Source organism: Bos indicus x Bos taurus, chromosome 28 (assembly GCF_003369695.1).
Source record: "Bos indicus x Bos taurus breed Angus x Brahman F1 hybrid chromosome 28, Bos_hybrid_MaternalHap_v2.0, whole genome shotgun sequence".
NCBI lineage: Eukaryota > Metazoa > Chordata > Mammalia > Artiodactyla > Bovidae > Bos > Bos indicus x Bos taurus.
In genome coordinates, this window is record NC_040103.1 from 35,573,048 (window position 1) to 35,587,522 (window position 14,475).

At 48.7% G+C, this 14,475-nt stretch overlaps 1 protein-coding gene across 1 annotated transcript; it reads left to right on the top strand.

Annotated features, from left to right (window-relative positions):
• Window positions 1-3,171: 3,171 nt before the first annotated feature.
• On the top strand, window positions 3,172-14,030 carry SFTPD (surfactant protein D). The gene is made up of 9 exons (XM_027530634.1): window positions 3,172-3,230; window positions 4,018-4,089; window positions 4,507-4,708; window positions 9,034-9,150; window positions 9,433-9,540; window positions 9,850-9,957; window positions 10,320-10,436; window positions 11,335-11,418; window positions 13,439-14,030. The coding sequence occupies exons 3-9, from the start codon at window positions 4,510-4,512 to the stop codon at window positions 13,813-13,815; spliced, it is 1,110 nt and encodes a 369-aa protein (XP_027386435.1). The 5' UTR covers window positions 3,172-3,230; window positions 4,018-4,089; window positions 4,507-4,509; the 3' UTR covers window positions 13,816-14,030.
• Window positions 14,031-14,475: the final 445 nt, after the last annotated feature.

Genomic DNA, 14,475 nt, shown 5'->3' on the forward strand with positions numbered 1-14,475 from the left:
GACCAAAACCAAAGCAACCTGCCCACTGCTGTCGGGATGGGTCTCACAGGCCTTTGTGCCTTGCAGATGCCCTGCCTTAAGACTTAAGTAAGAGGGAGAGACAGCAACAAAGACATCAATAGTTATTGGACAGGGCATCTTACATTTTAGAAACAGAAACTCCTAGAGTGACAAGCCACCATTTATAGCAGATAGGAAATGGCAGCAATTTTTGACACTGGGGAAAAGTGTCAAAGTGTCTCCCTGTGATCCACTGGGGGAATTGATGTCAGCTGGGCTTATCTGTTACCAGGGAAACCTGCAGCTAGGGCAGCAGCCAGCAGGTAGGCAGTTACTAGTTAAGCCCTATATTTAAGAGGACTAGATAGACCTGTGAGTGGAGCAGGGACTGGTCGAGCAGGGAGGTGTAGAAAAAGCAAGAGAACAGCCATCTTGAATGGGTTGACCATACACTCCATCCCTACACAACCTTCATACCCCTTGATATCTTGGTTAACCCCTCTTCCACAACTTTCCTGGCTCAGGTACATAGAGGTGTACCACAAACAGATACCAGAAATGCAACACAGACAACCACAGCTAGTGAATACTGAGTCCAAAAGGTAGCAACCTTGGAGACAGGCATTTATCAGGTCAATTTTTCATGGAATTCCTGAGGACAACAATAGCATATCGCTGTAGACCCAGCCATCAGGTTCATTTTGGACTGAGGTCATCATTGTTGCTGTGTCTGCAAACAGATCCTTCCACTCAGACCAGACATGAAATATAAGATATCTAACAGACTCATTGCAGGGAAGATCCTGACCATTAAGCAAAAGATAAGCAGTAACAGCACTGTGACATATTAACACCCTTGACTACGATTTTTGTCCTGGGCTGCAGTACCATTATGCTGTCCAACCTCTGTCCTCTTCAGCCAGTGTCAAACACTGGAGGGGGTGTAACAGAACACCAGATTAATGGTGCCTTTCTCTAGTAGGGGACCTAGATTAATTTCTTAGTCTTCTTACCTGGGTCCAGATGAAATCTGTAAGTTCCTTTCTAGTCTTAATCCCCACAGGGCTGCAAACCCCAAACACCTGGGACTTCCCTGCCAGTTTTAGTCCCAGGGCCACTTACAATATGTTCCCCTGGGGACAGATCCTGTGGCAAAGGCAAAAGTGAGTTATTCTCCTGATCATTAGCTGGCAATGATACTTGGGTGGTCAACAGTTGAACTCCAATGATGTTGACTAGTTTGCCTCTGGGTTAACACGATGTAGGTACGCCCTGTGCTGACTGCTCTTGGAATATTTAATGACAATCTCTGTGACTTAAGCTAGCCTCTTGGTTCACAGGTTGAGACAGTGGGTTTCCTGTATCAGTTGTTTCTTACTCAGTCCACTGGTCCTTCTGTTAGCCCGGCAGCAGTAGGGCTGTAGGACAGGTGGAAAAGTCTGGGTATGGCATTTTTATCAGCCCATTCCTGAACTTCATGGCCACTAAAGCGGTGTTTTTTTGCATTGCTCAGCAACTTGAGTAGGCCCACTGTAGCAGCTTCCACCTGTTTGTTGTAAAGCATGTAGGCTGCATAGAGCTGTGTTCCTTGACACTATATCCCTGCTCTGCCCCCTCCCAAACCTGGGACCAGAAGCCCAGAGGGTACTCTTTTTATTTCGCCATTGCCACCGGTCCTAACCAAACCCTTCATGGTAACCGACCATGGCCAATTCACAAGCTGTCCCAGTTAGTGTCTCTAAAGCCTGTAATTGTTTAGGGGTGGTGGGTCAGGGGTATGTTTGTATTTTGTAGAAAACAATAAAACCAGAAAGGCTCTTATGTTTTGCCGGTATCACAAGCCCTCCCCAGGCAGTCAGGTGAAGCACAAGCCCAGGCTGCTACTTTTTTTTTTTTTAATTGTTTAATCAATTTTCATTCTTTTTTTTAAGTTTTATTTTATTTTTAAACTTACAATATTGTATTAGTTTTGCCAAATATCGAAATGAATCCACCACAGGTATACCCGCGTGAGGGTTCAGGCTGCTACTTTTAAACTGGAAAGAAACTGAAGTTAAAAGGATGTCATCAGTTTAATGGAAGAGAAAGATATCTCTCACAGGAACCCACATGCTAGGGAAATGAACCCCAGGATTATCCCCACAACTTTCCCTTCCCTGTCCTCATTCTCCAACATCTCGGCACTCACCAGATTATCTGCAGCCTTCTGGCTGACTCACTAATTGTTGGACTGCACCCTGCAGCTGTGCACGCATGTTGACGCCCAGCCTTGAGACCGAAGCAAGAGTTGGGAGACAGGGACAAAGATGTCCATGGCTTATTAGATAAGGAATCTTAATGTCCAAAAAGAAGGGTCTTAGCACAACCATGTTCAGCGAGAACAGGAAGGGCATGGATGCAATTTTCACTGCTTGAGGGAGGAACCCACCACTCTAACAGAGAGTTGACGTCAGTTTGTTCATCAGTTACCAGGGAAACCAGTGTCTGGGGCAGCAAGTATGTAGGCAGTTACCATTAAACCCTGTAATTAAGAGAATTGGATAGTTATGTGAGTGAAAGAGGGTTGGGCAGGGGATGAACAGAGAGCATAGAAAGCCATCTTGAGACAAGTGGAGAGTTGTCCTAGATCTACAGCATAAAGCAAAAGAGTGACCCCTGCCAGATGGCAGCTCCCCCAGATGCTGTCTCCCACAGGCTGTTGCCTCAGCAGCCCTTCACCTGCCCCACTTCTGCTCAGATTGGCCAAGCAGCTCCCAGCTCTTTCCTAGTGTCTGAGCAGTAATGTTGAGATGAAGGTGGAAGAGAAGTGGGCACAGCAGGTGCTGTTTCTTGGACTCTGCGGAGGCAGGCTGCTTTCACAAGAGCTCTAGGTCATTGTGCAGCTGGCTGGGCTTCTCTGGACCTTGGATTTCTGGACATCCATGAAACACAGACACTGATGCTGCCTCTTTACTCACAGGGCTGCAGTGAGGAACCATGAGATCTTGGGCTGAGGGTGCTCTTTGAACTCTAAGGTGTGTGTAGTCCTATGAATTGCAGTGGCAGGTGTCCAGAACCCAGGTGAGGGTGCAATTGAGTGAGTCAATAAGGAAGGAAATTACCCTACTTCTTGAAGAGAGTTTTCAGGAAACTGGGGCTGAGAGTCAGGTTACAGGACAGGTATAAGGAGCCAGTTCTCGCCCAGGAACTCTAATTTGCCTGGACGTGCTGGAGTCCTACAGGAAGCAACTGTGAGTGTCTCTGTCCTTGCCTCTTGTTTTCCAATGTCTAGTGAATATCTCCCTACCTATGTGGGTAGTTGCAGAAGGCAGGGTGTGTGTAGACCTTCCACTCTATGAGGTTCAGTGTTGGAGATGGAAGAAAATGGGGTAATAAGGGGTGCTCTTCACTCTGCTCCCTTTGTTTGGCAGGAGATGTGTTTGCAGGACAGGGAGAGGGGGAGATGTGACATCCAACCAGCTCTCTGATGCCATTGTCTGGAAGTCCCTTTGGAAAGTGCATGTCATCTTCCTCTTGGAAGGAAGCACTTCTCTGGCCAGGAAACCCCTTCCTTCCCACTACATCAGCCTGCTTGGCAACCTTTGGTCCTTTGCACAGGTCCCTTGGGATTTCTTCCAGGTCCCTGCACCTCCCATGATTCTTTTCCATGCTCAAAACTTTACAGCTTATTTCTGAGAGAGGAAAGAAGCCCAACACCAGAAGTGACCCATGTCCTGCACCCACCCTGATATCACTTAGCTCCTGAGTCACTTTCTGATGGTGACTGGAAGCTCTGTTGGACATTGGCTTTCCTCCTCTGAAGCTAGCCTCCCCCTGATGGCACCCATCTGACAGGTCCCCTCTTCCATGAGGCCCCTATCCCAAGTCCTCTCAGGAGGTCTGGGCAGGACTCTAAGTGTGCCAGGAACTTTCCTGGTGGAGCCCAGGAATGACAAATCCTGGAAAATAAGCAGTCATGCACCTTTCTGTGCTCAGGACAGACCTTACCAAGCATTATCCCTCTGGCTTTCTTTTCAGATAGCACTGCAGACTCCAGTACTAGTCTGTCCAGAGCAACAAGTGATAGGAAACAAGCCAGCATTGTAAGAGGTAAAGCAACCGACTTACTGGTAAAAAAGGGATAAAGAGGCCCAGAGAGGGAAGGGTCCCACTCGAGGGCCCTCAGTGAGTCCCTCCTGGTGTGACAATGGCCTCAGTGAGGAATTCTACATCCTGGCCAAAGTGCCCCTGGCAGGGATAACAAGCCCAAAAGGGATGACACAGACCATCTGACAGTAGATTCACGCTGCTGGCAGACCAGGTCAGAGGCCCAGCTGTCCACACATGTCCTCCCTGGCCAGACCTTATCCTAACTTTCCTGAAACTGCTTTTGGAGCCCTGTTACTCTTGCCTCAGAGGATGGGAGAGGAGATGGGGGAAGGGCTTCTCCTGACCTCCAGGAGCTGGGCCAGCCCTACGCCTCGTCCTTGGACCAAGAGCACCACCTCTTTCTGTTCCTCTGCCTAGGACATGCTTCTCCTCCCTCTCTCCGTGCTGCTCCTGCTCACACAGCCCTGGAGATCCCTGGGAGCAGAAATGAAGATCTATTCCCAGAAAACAATGGCCAACGCCTGTACCCTGGTCATGTGTAGCCCCCCGGAGGATGGTTTGCCTGGTCGTGATGGACGAGATGGGAGAGAAGGCCCCCGGGGGGAGAAGGGAGATCCAGGTAGAACTGGGTCCATGGACTTGCCCTGGTGGGAAGGGGTGGGCACTGGAATTGTAACCAACCCAGAAACTCTGAATCTTCTGCTGTGGAAACCTTGAAGGTGGTCTCTCCAAGTGGGTGGGTTTCCCCCAGATCTTCAGTCCACCTGAGACATGGCTTCACTGATTGGCAAAGACTGGCTTGCCAAAGCCCCCAGCTCTATAACCAGCTGTCCTGATTCTTCCCCTAGGACCTTCTGACTCTAACCACCCCCAAGAATGTACAAACATGAGTGAATGACTGATATTTCCAGGCCCCTACTCCAGAACTCTTGGGTTTCCCAGGTGGCGCTAGTGGTAAAGAACCTGCCTGCCAATGCAAGAGACATAAGAGATGCAGGTTCGATCCCTGGATCAGGAAGATCCCGTGGAGGAGGGCATAGCAACCCACTCCTGTATTCTCACTTGGAGAATCCCAAGGACAGAAGAGTCTGGAAGGCTATGGTCTGTTGGTTTGCACATGACTGAAGCGACTTAGTACACACATGCAAGAGACACAAGAGATGTGGGTTTGATCCCAGGGTTGGGATGATCCCTTGGATAGAAAATGGCAACTCACTACATTATTCTTGCCTGGAAAATCTCATGGACAGAGAAATCTGTTGGGTTACAATCCACAGAGTCACAAAGAGTCAGATGCGACTGAGTACACACACTCCAAAACTTAACTGTTGTTCATTCGTATTAAATGTTGCCTCTGCAGAATGTTAAATATTTTTGAACTGATGACAGTGTTGTAAGTTTCAGTTTAATCATCTGTAGATGAGAATAATATCAGCCATACAGTGACAAAGAATTGAGCCAAGGCTTTATTTCTTTGTTTGGTCTTCAAGATAAAGTTTTATCCTTCTGATGTACCAAAAAGCTGAATTCTCCTGCAGTTTCCAAATGTATTGATTATTAAGAGAATTTTCTGGAAACACTGCCCCACAGGAGATCTGGTTTTTACTGGCAAGAAGTGAGAATTTGATGAACCAGTGACAAGGAGGGGATCACAATGGCCCTGGGCCAGGGATGTGGAGGGATTAACTGAGGTCTTTCATCTTTCTGGAGTTTGTGCTTTGATTGGAGAGGAAAGAAATGTACAACATTAAAGCTGAAAAGAATATGTAACATCCCCAGGATTTGTAGGGTAAGAGACAAGTATCTTATCTATCTGTCTTTTAGAGAGAAAGTAGCTCCCAACATGAATGGGCTGGGGCTTGAAAATGCTGCCTAGAAGTAATCTCAGAGGAGGGGTGGTATTCAAAATGCTAGCTCTCTCTAGCTCCCTGAGGGGCCCTGAATTGAAAAGTATCCCTTCCTCTACCTCCCTGCTCTCATGGCCGCCATGGTTTGTGCAAAGGATGGGCAACCTCTAATGCTCCCTTCTAAGGAATGACTTGTTTCCAAGGTACCTGCTGCCCTCCCCAGCCAGGGGGGAGCCCAGGAGAGGCTCAGCCAGGGACCAGGTGTCTCTGCCTGAGCACAGGGGGTCTGGGATGTGGGGCCCATCCTCGGGGCTCCCATTGATTGCCTAGTGAGAATTGGAGCTAAGAGCAGGACCCAATGTCCAGCACAGAGGCTCTCACCACCCACCAAATACCCCAGTCTCCCTCCACCAGCACATTCTTGGCCCAGGCAAGCCTGGCCCTTCTTACCCTGGGGGAGTGGTTTCCAGATCTGAAATGTCACCTCTCTTCTCCAGGGCTCTGAATCCTCTTCAGCCTTGAAGTCCTGTTTCCTATGAGTACGTGTGTGTCCATGGGTTGGGGGTACTGGGATGGGATGAGGGACATCTCATAAGCTGTTTTCTTCACTCATTACCTGTGCCTCACAGTTTAAACTTCAGTGGCAAATTCCTTGCAGACCAGGACCTGGTGCTGACATTTACTTCCTGCTCAGTGCTAGGCAGAAAGCCATGTTCCACAGAGAGATTCTCAGTGAACAGAGAGATGAAATGAAGAAATGAACAAATACGTGAATGAACAAGTTAGTAGTAACTGACAGATTTCTTTTGTTGTCTTTTTGCACATGAATGCTTACTCACAACAGTCAAAAGATGGAAACAACCCAAGTGTCTATCAACATTTATTCACAGTGAATGAATAAAGAAAATGTATTGTATTCATTCTATAGAACATTACTCAGCCATAGACTGGAACGAAGTACTGAGACGTGCTACAAATTGGATGAGCCTCGAGAATGTCACTCCTAGTTTAAAAAGGCAGAGACGAAGGGTCATATATTGTATGTATTTATATAAAATATCCAGAATAGGTAACAGAGACAGGCAGCTGCATAGAGGTAGCCAGGGCTTAGGAGGAGGTAGGGAGGGAGTATGGGTATGAGGTTTTCTTTGGGATTAATGAAATAGTTTTAAACTAAAGAGAAGTGGTAGTTGTACAATTATGTCAATGTTCTAAATGCCACTGAATCACATACTTTAAATGACTAATTATAGGAAATTCCTGGAGGTCCAGGGGTTAGGACTCGGTGTTCTCACTGCCAGGCCTCAGGTTCAATCCCTGATCGGGGACCTGAGATCCTGCAATCTACACATCACTGTTAAAAAAAAAAAAAAAAGTTTATTTTTATATTATGTGAATTTCATCTCAATGAAAAAAGAATAACCAAGCTCACAGAATTGAGTGTATAATTCTTGAATCAATAGTTATTTCTCCCTTTAGTCTTTGAAGGTAAATCTCTCATAATTTCAGATTTAGGCAGCCCTCTTAAGGTAATGTGATTTTTAAATATTTGATCATTTTTACAAAACAATTAACATGTGATCACTAATCACAAAAAGAAGCAAATTAAAATTACCTGAATTGTGCCCCTTAGATAAAATAACTGTTAACACTTGCATATGCTCTTCTTGTGGTTTTTTCAATGTGTGTTACATGTGCACATTCCTGTCACATGCGTGGACATGTTGAAAAAACTGATTCAAATTAAATAGAGTATTTATAGCCTACATTTATCACTTGATGATGCACATTAATTTTGACTATCTTCTTTAATTTTAAAAACATGTTGCATAGATTTTTCTCTTCTTTATATTAAAATAGAATTGATCTATAATAGATTCAAATGTATATCATAATTATTTCATATTTGTATATATTGTGAAATGATGTCACAATAAGTCATGTCAATGTCATCAGTACACATAATTATAGTTTGTGTGTGATGATAACTTTTAAGATCTGCTTGCTCAGCAATGTTCAAGCATGCAACCCAGGATTACTAACTATAGTAACTTCACTGTACATTGTATTCCTAGGAATCAATTTTTTTTAAACTGGACATTTGTACTTTTTGAAGATTTCTATTCATTCTGCTCACTTTCCAACCCCACCTCTAGCAACCACAAATCTGTTCTCTGTATTGTGAGTATGTTGTTTCTATTTGTTTTCTTAGATTTCACATGTAAGTGAGATCGTATGGTACTGCCCTTCCCTGTGACTTATTCCACTAAGCATAGTACCTTCAAAGTTCACCAGTGTTGCTGAAAATAGCAAGATTTAATTCCCTTTTATGGCTGAATAATGTTCCATTGTATATGCACCCTGCATTTTCTACATCCGTTCATCCATCCACAGATACTTGGGCTCTAGGCTGCATCCATGTCTGGCCTACCATAAATGACGCTGCAATTAACTTGGGGGTCATATATCTTTTCAGGTTAGTGTTTTCATTTTCTTTAGTTAAATGCTCAGAAGGGGAATTGATGGATTCTACGGTGGCTCTAGTTTTAACTTTCTGAGAAACCTCCATGCTGTCTCCATAGTGGCTGTTCCATTTGCATCCCTACTGCACAAAGCTTTCCTTTTCTCTACTTCTCCAGCACTTCCTATTTGCTGTCTGATAATAGCCATTCTGAGAGGTGTGAGGTGACAGCTCATTGTGCTTTTGATTTCTATTTCTCTGGTGGTAAGTGTCAGGTGTCACTTCTGCCATAAACTTTGGTTCTGGGAAGGGGGGAGGGCAGGGAGTCCATGGTCCAGGGTAAAAGCTGACAGACTGAACTGCCATAAATACTGTGGCCTTGGGGCAGGGGCAGGTGCATTGTATGCAAAATCAGGCTAGTCTTGGTTTGAATCTGCCTCCAATTCTGCAAGCCTGTTCCTTCTCCTGTAAAAAGGGGATGCGGATATGCATTTCCTGCATCACCACTGGACCAGTCACCTGAAGGGGGAGTGTCTACACCCTACAGAACCCTGAAGGAATGCCAGGGCACTGACTCTAGAGGCAGCTGGCTCCTCCTTGGCTGGGTCAGCTTTATGTCCGTCTTTTCTGCCACAGGTTCACCAGGACCTGCAGGACGAGCAGGAATGCCTGGACCAGCTGGCCCTATTGGGCTGAAAGGAGACAATGGCTCTGCTGGAGAACCCGGACCAAAGGGAGACACTGGACCACCTGGTGAGCAGCTGGGCATGGAATGCAGGTGTCTGCAGATGGTGTGCTGCCGCTAGGCCATGGCAGTAGGCATGCACAGATTCTGCCCCAGGAAGAGGAAGAAGGTCATTCTCAAGGTGCACGGGGTTATTTCAGGGAACGCTGGAGCTCCTGGGGAGGGCGGAGAGTGAGGGAAACATCTTTTGGAGGAGGCTGCCTGTCTGACTTCTATTACAGCCCCATATTTTATGCACTCCACTTCCAAGGAGATTCAGTGTCACTGACTGGGCTGGTCCTTTTTCCCAGGGCCTCCAGGTATGCCTGGACCAGCTGGAAGAGAGGGCCCCTCAGGGAAGCAGGGGAGCATGGGACCTCCAGGCACACCAGGCCCCAAAGGAGACACTGGGCCCAAAGGTAGGAGGGTGGTATGTGGTGGGTGAGGGAGGGAGAAGGGAGGGGTGACATTGGCAGCCCTGGTGGGGACCAAGGTATGTGCACAGTGCTTGGAAAAGCCTGGAACCTCCGCACCTGGTTGGCCTGGCCTGGGCCTCTCCCCCCATATTCTCACACCGAGTGAATTTCCTAGAGGAGACCAAGCAGTCAGGAGCAGTCTCCCAAGTCGCTCTCTCACCTGGAGCTGTGAGTGACAAGCTGCACTGCTGAGGAGATTGTACCTGCTGAGCGCACTCTCAGCCATGTTTCTCCAATGTGTTCCTTCTACAGGAGGAGTGGGTGCCCCAGGCATTCAGGGCTCCCCAGGCCCTGCAGGTCTCAAAGGAGAGAGAGGTGCCCCTGGTGAGCCCGGAGCCCCTGGACGTGCTGGGGCACCAGGTGAGCAATGGACGTGGGGCTGGGCTCATGTTCCCCTGTGCCCACCCCCACCACCCTCCAGGTCAGAGCTGGCATTCCAGGATGAGAGCCAGTGTTGGGTTCTGGGAACTGTCTGTCTCCAGGTAGAGGGTGGTATGAGCAGCAGGGACTATCTGTATTTAGGGAAGGCTGGTTGTTAGGTTATGGGACAGTCAGTGTACAGAGAGGATGCAGGAGAGTTTTCAGGCACAGAGGGACATTTGTAAATGTGGAGGGTGTATGGCTGGGGGATAGGAAGTCCATGTGTGGAGGTTGGGGGGAGGGGTGTGAAAATGCTGAAATATATGTTCAGCACTCACCCATTTCTACTTCTCTGATCCCAGGGCCTGCTGGAGCCATAGGTCCACAGGGGCCTTCAGGTGCCAGGGGCCCCCCAGGACTGAAGGGAGACAGAGGTACTCCTGGAGAAAGAGGAGCAAAGGGGGAGAGTGGGCTTGCAGGTAAGGAAGCCTTGGAGGCCCCCGCTAGGGTACGGGGCAGTGAGGAGGCCTTATTTAGCTCAGCTGTCCTCTCAGGTGGAAAAGGCAATGGCACCCCACTCCAGTACTCTTGCCTGGAAAATCCCATGGATGGAGGAGCCTAGTAGGCTGCAGTCCATGGGGTCACGAAGAGTCGGATACGACTGAGCGACTTCACTTTCACTTTTCACTTTCATGCATTGGAGAAGGAAATGGCAACCCACTCCAGTGTTCTTGCCTGGAGAATTCCAGGGGTGGGGGAGCCTGGTGGGCTGCCGTCTCTGGGGTCGCACAGGGTCGGACACGACTGAAGCGACTTAGCAGCAGCAGCTCCTCTCAGGTAACCCATTTAGTTACAGGTGGGGGTCAAAGCAGGAAAAGTTGACACGGTGTATGGCGAGGTGGACTCTGGTCTTAGCCTCTGTGACTCACTGGAGGACAACCTGAGCAGATTTTCTATCTGATCTTTATGACAAGCAAACCTGCCTCTCCAATTCATCAGATAACCCTGATCAGCAAATAACTCAATGGATGGGAAATACTCAAGCTATGTGTATTCCTCTCCTACAACCATACCACCCCCTGCAATGCAAAAGGAAGTGCTATCGACAGAATCTGGAATTAAAATGACATCTGGTTCACTGTCAGTGAGGTGCAGGGACCTGCTCAGGAGATACTGGTCACAAGAGAACCACAGGAAATCTTGTGGGAAGCAGAGGCCAGCTAGGTTAGCAGAGGTGGGATTCCTAGGGTCTGTTCTACCTCCTTAACCCCACCCCCAACTTGCATCTCCACCTGGACACTCTTCCCTTGAGTCCTGGGCTCTGAGTGACCCCAGGTTGTTCTGGATCTGTCTTCACTTGGCCTCTCTCTCCTGCAGAGGTCAATGCTCTCAGGCAGCGGGTGGGAATCTTAGAGGGACAACTACAACGGCTCCAGAATGCCTTCTCTCAGTATAAGAAAGGTGAGTTCCTGGACCTGACCCTGAGCCAGGCCCCAAGTATGGACCTCAGACTTAGTCTGGGTTTGGCTTGCAGTTTGCTGGGCTTGGGTCTAAATTGGACTTGCTGGGACCGTGATTGGGACTGGACCTAGACCTGGGGCAGGAGTGGGGCTAAGGAGAAGGCTGGGACAGAGCCGTGCTCCAGGAGCTGCAAGTAGACACACGGAACAAGGAGGAGGAAGTGGTCAGTGTCATCAGTTCAGCAGACCTTATCCTAGCATACCCTGGGCAGGTCCCTATGACAGACAAGGGGATACCCAACCCTTGTCTTTCTTCCGTGGGGCCAGGTATGCAAGAAGCAGAGAAGCAGCCACACAGCCCAGGGCAGCAGAGAATCCATACCTGGTCATGGGGGTGGGGCTGGGATGCTTCATGTGGTGTTCAAGGCTGCTGGGGACCTGTCTTTAGTATGTGATCACCAAGTATCTCTCCCTAAACATGCCCCTAGGTCTGGCAGGAGCAGGCTGCCTCCAGCCTCTGGTCAGTTCGGGACTCCCCCGCACCTCTTGTGGTGTTTAAAGCAGAGATTCTTCTCTAAGCCTGGATCCTAAGCAGGCAGAGGCCTCCTGGAGCACACTGAGTGCCCTGTGCCCTGGGACTCTCCACCAACTGCCCCTCCTCCTTTTCTGCTCTCCCTGAGGACAGCTTTGCATTCACATCATTCATCCAAACTCAGTGATTGATAAAAAATGTTCTGAAGGAGCAGAGCATAAAGGGGCCTGATATGGTGAGACATATTGTTGGCTTCTTAGAACTCTAGCCAACTAAGTACCAAAGTAGTTAAGGATGAGAGTTGCCAGCGTTTGGTATGTCTTCCTCCTTCCAGAAGCATCCTCCTCCTCCTTCCTCCTTCCACCTATGTGACATCATCTACATACATGAGCACCATGTACACATGACCTTTCCTATCCAGATGGACCTTAAGTCTGCCCATGTATCTTCAGATAGACACATGGGCGTATTCACTGATACAAATACACACCCACCCAGATGCATGGGGTGTAAGCCCAGTAGTGTCACATGGACTCACACTAACCTTGTTCAGGGCTGATCTGGGTGCCGTCCTGACCCCCCAGAGAATCTGTTCCCTGAGTACCTGTTGAAGCTACTCAGAGAAGGGCAGACAGTCAGGGTGCAGTCTGGGTTCCTAAAGAGTCCAGGGAGCCCTCAAAATTTCCATGTATGACCCTAGAAGTCAGAGTGATGGGGATGGGTTACAATAAGAAGAGATACTTACGTCACACAGAGGATACTCTTTTACAGTATACCCCTACTTTAGAAATAAGGAATGAGACCCTGAAAAGGAAAGTGACTTTCTTGTGTCCACCTGGACCATCATTGCCGAGGTCAGGATGAACACATGGTCTTCTGGATCCAAAACAAGGGTGTCTTTAGTGCTGAGCCCATCCTGCCCACTATTGCCACACACACTGCCCAGTGGTCCAGGGACGCTGAGTGACTTTCATCACACGCATGTTGAGGCCAATATTAGGCTGTTCTCAGATGCACCCCCATCCTTTCCTTGCCCTCACCCCTTCAGATAGCACAGAACTCCCTGTGGCAACCCCATGTACCCAATCACCATGGAGGGCTTAGAGTGAGTATGATGTTCTCCACACTTCCAGGAACTGCCCTGGGCTGCATGGTGTCATTTCCCTCCCAAAGTCATTCCAACCTACAGAGTAACTGAAAACTTGATTCTGGCATGCAACATAGGGAGGAACAGAAAGTGCAAGCTTTAGTGTTACCTCCAGCAAAGTCTGATCCTTGTCTACATCGAACAGTTGGGCAACTTTGGGCCTCTTATGTAAGCACCTGATTTCCAGGGTCCTCATCTCTTGCATGATGGATTATCAGGAGCTAAGTGCCTTGCTTTTGTTCTATCTGGTGCCCTGGTACCCTCGTGGGAGCTGGGGACTCCAGTTGAAGCACAAGATCTAGGTGCTGCCGCATCCCCAACCTAACTCTCCTCTTCCCCTAGCGATGCTCTTCCCTAATGGCCGGAGTGTCGGGGAGAAGATCTTTAAGACGGAAGGCTCTGAAAAAACGTTTCAGGATGCCCAGCAGATCTGCACACAGGCTGGAGGACAGTTGCCCTCCCCACGTTCTGCAGCTGAAAACGAGGCCTTGACTCAGCTGGCCACAGCCCAGAACAAGGCTGCTTTCCTGAGCATGAGCGACACCAGGAAGGAGGGTACTTTCATCTACCCCACGGGGGAGCCCCTGGTCTATTCCAACTGGGCCCCCCAGGAGCCCAACAATGATGGCGGCTCAGAGAACTGTGTGGAGATCTTTCCCAACGGCAAGTGGAATGACAAGGTCTGCGGAGAGCAGCGCCTCGTGATCTGCGAGTTCTGAGCTCCTCCTGCACACACACACACATAGTGTGTGTGTTGGGGCGGTGGGGGTCGGGGGGGGGGATGGGCAGTGCCCAGAGCTGCATTTTTCCAGTGTTTCAATAAAATGGTGACCCTCTGCTGGCCAGGGCTTCTCCACAGAGCCACAGGATAAGGCCAGAGGCAGGGCTCCTATGGAATACATCCCTCAGAATAAAGTTTGAAACTGGCTTCACACAAGAAAGATTTGTTAGATGAAAAGACGGGCAGCCTCACTTCCCAGGAGCAAGGGTTAAAGGAAGTTCTCCAACTCTCCCCTGTTGCAAAATCCAATGTCTCTGCCTCATCCATCCATCTCTACCAACCATCGGTTACATTTGACCCTACTGATCACTGTCTCCTCCTCCTTCCCTTTTCCTCTCCTGCCTGCGTTTTTCATATCTTCCTGGCTGCTCAGCATCATTCTCTTTCCCTTGTCCCTCCTCCTCTCCTCCAAGTCCGCGGAGGAGGTTGGGAACCTCAATTCTGGCTCCCTTCTCTCCTCACACTTACTCCAGGCTTGGGCTCATTCTCTCCCATAGCTTAAATTCCTTCTAATGATGCCTCCCTAGGTACTGTTCTGTTCAAGACCTCTCCCCAAACCCTGGACTTCTCTAGCCAATGCAAGCTGCCGCCCTGGGGC

What these genes read in the sequence shown, in the direction of transcription:
- SFTPD (XM_027530634.1), top strand. Translation starts at nt 4,510, where the DNA reads ATGCTTCTCCTCCCTCTCTCCGTGCTGCTCCTGCTCACACAGCCCTGG. An exon ending in GGGGGAGAAGGGAGATCCAG is followed by an intron (nt 4,709 to 9,033) that starts GTAGAACTGGGT and finishes TTTCTGCCACAG; the next exon opens with GTTCACCAGGACCTGCAGGA. An exon ending in AGGAGACACTGGGCCCAAAG is followed by an intron (nt 9,541 to 9,849) that starts GTAGGAGGGTGG and finishes TTCCTTCTACAG; the next exon opens with GAGGAGTGGGTGCCCCAGGC.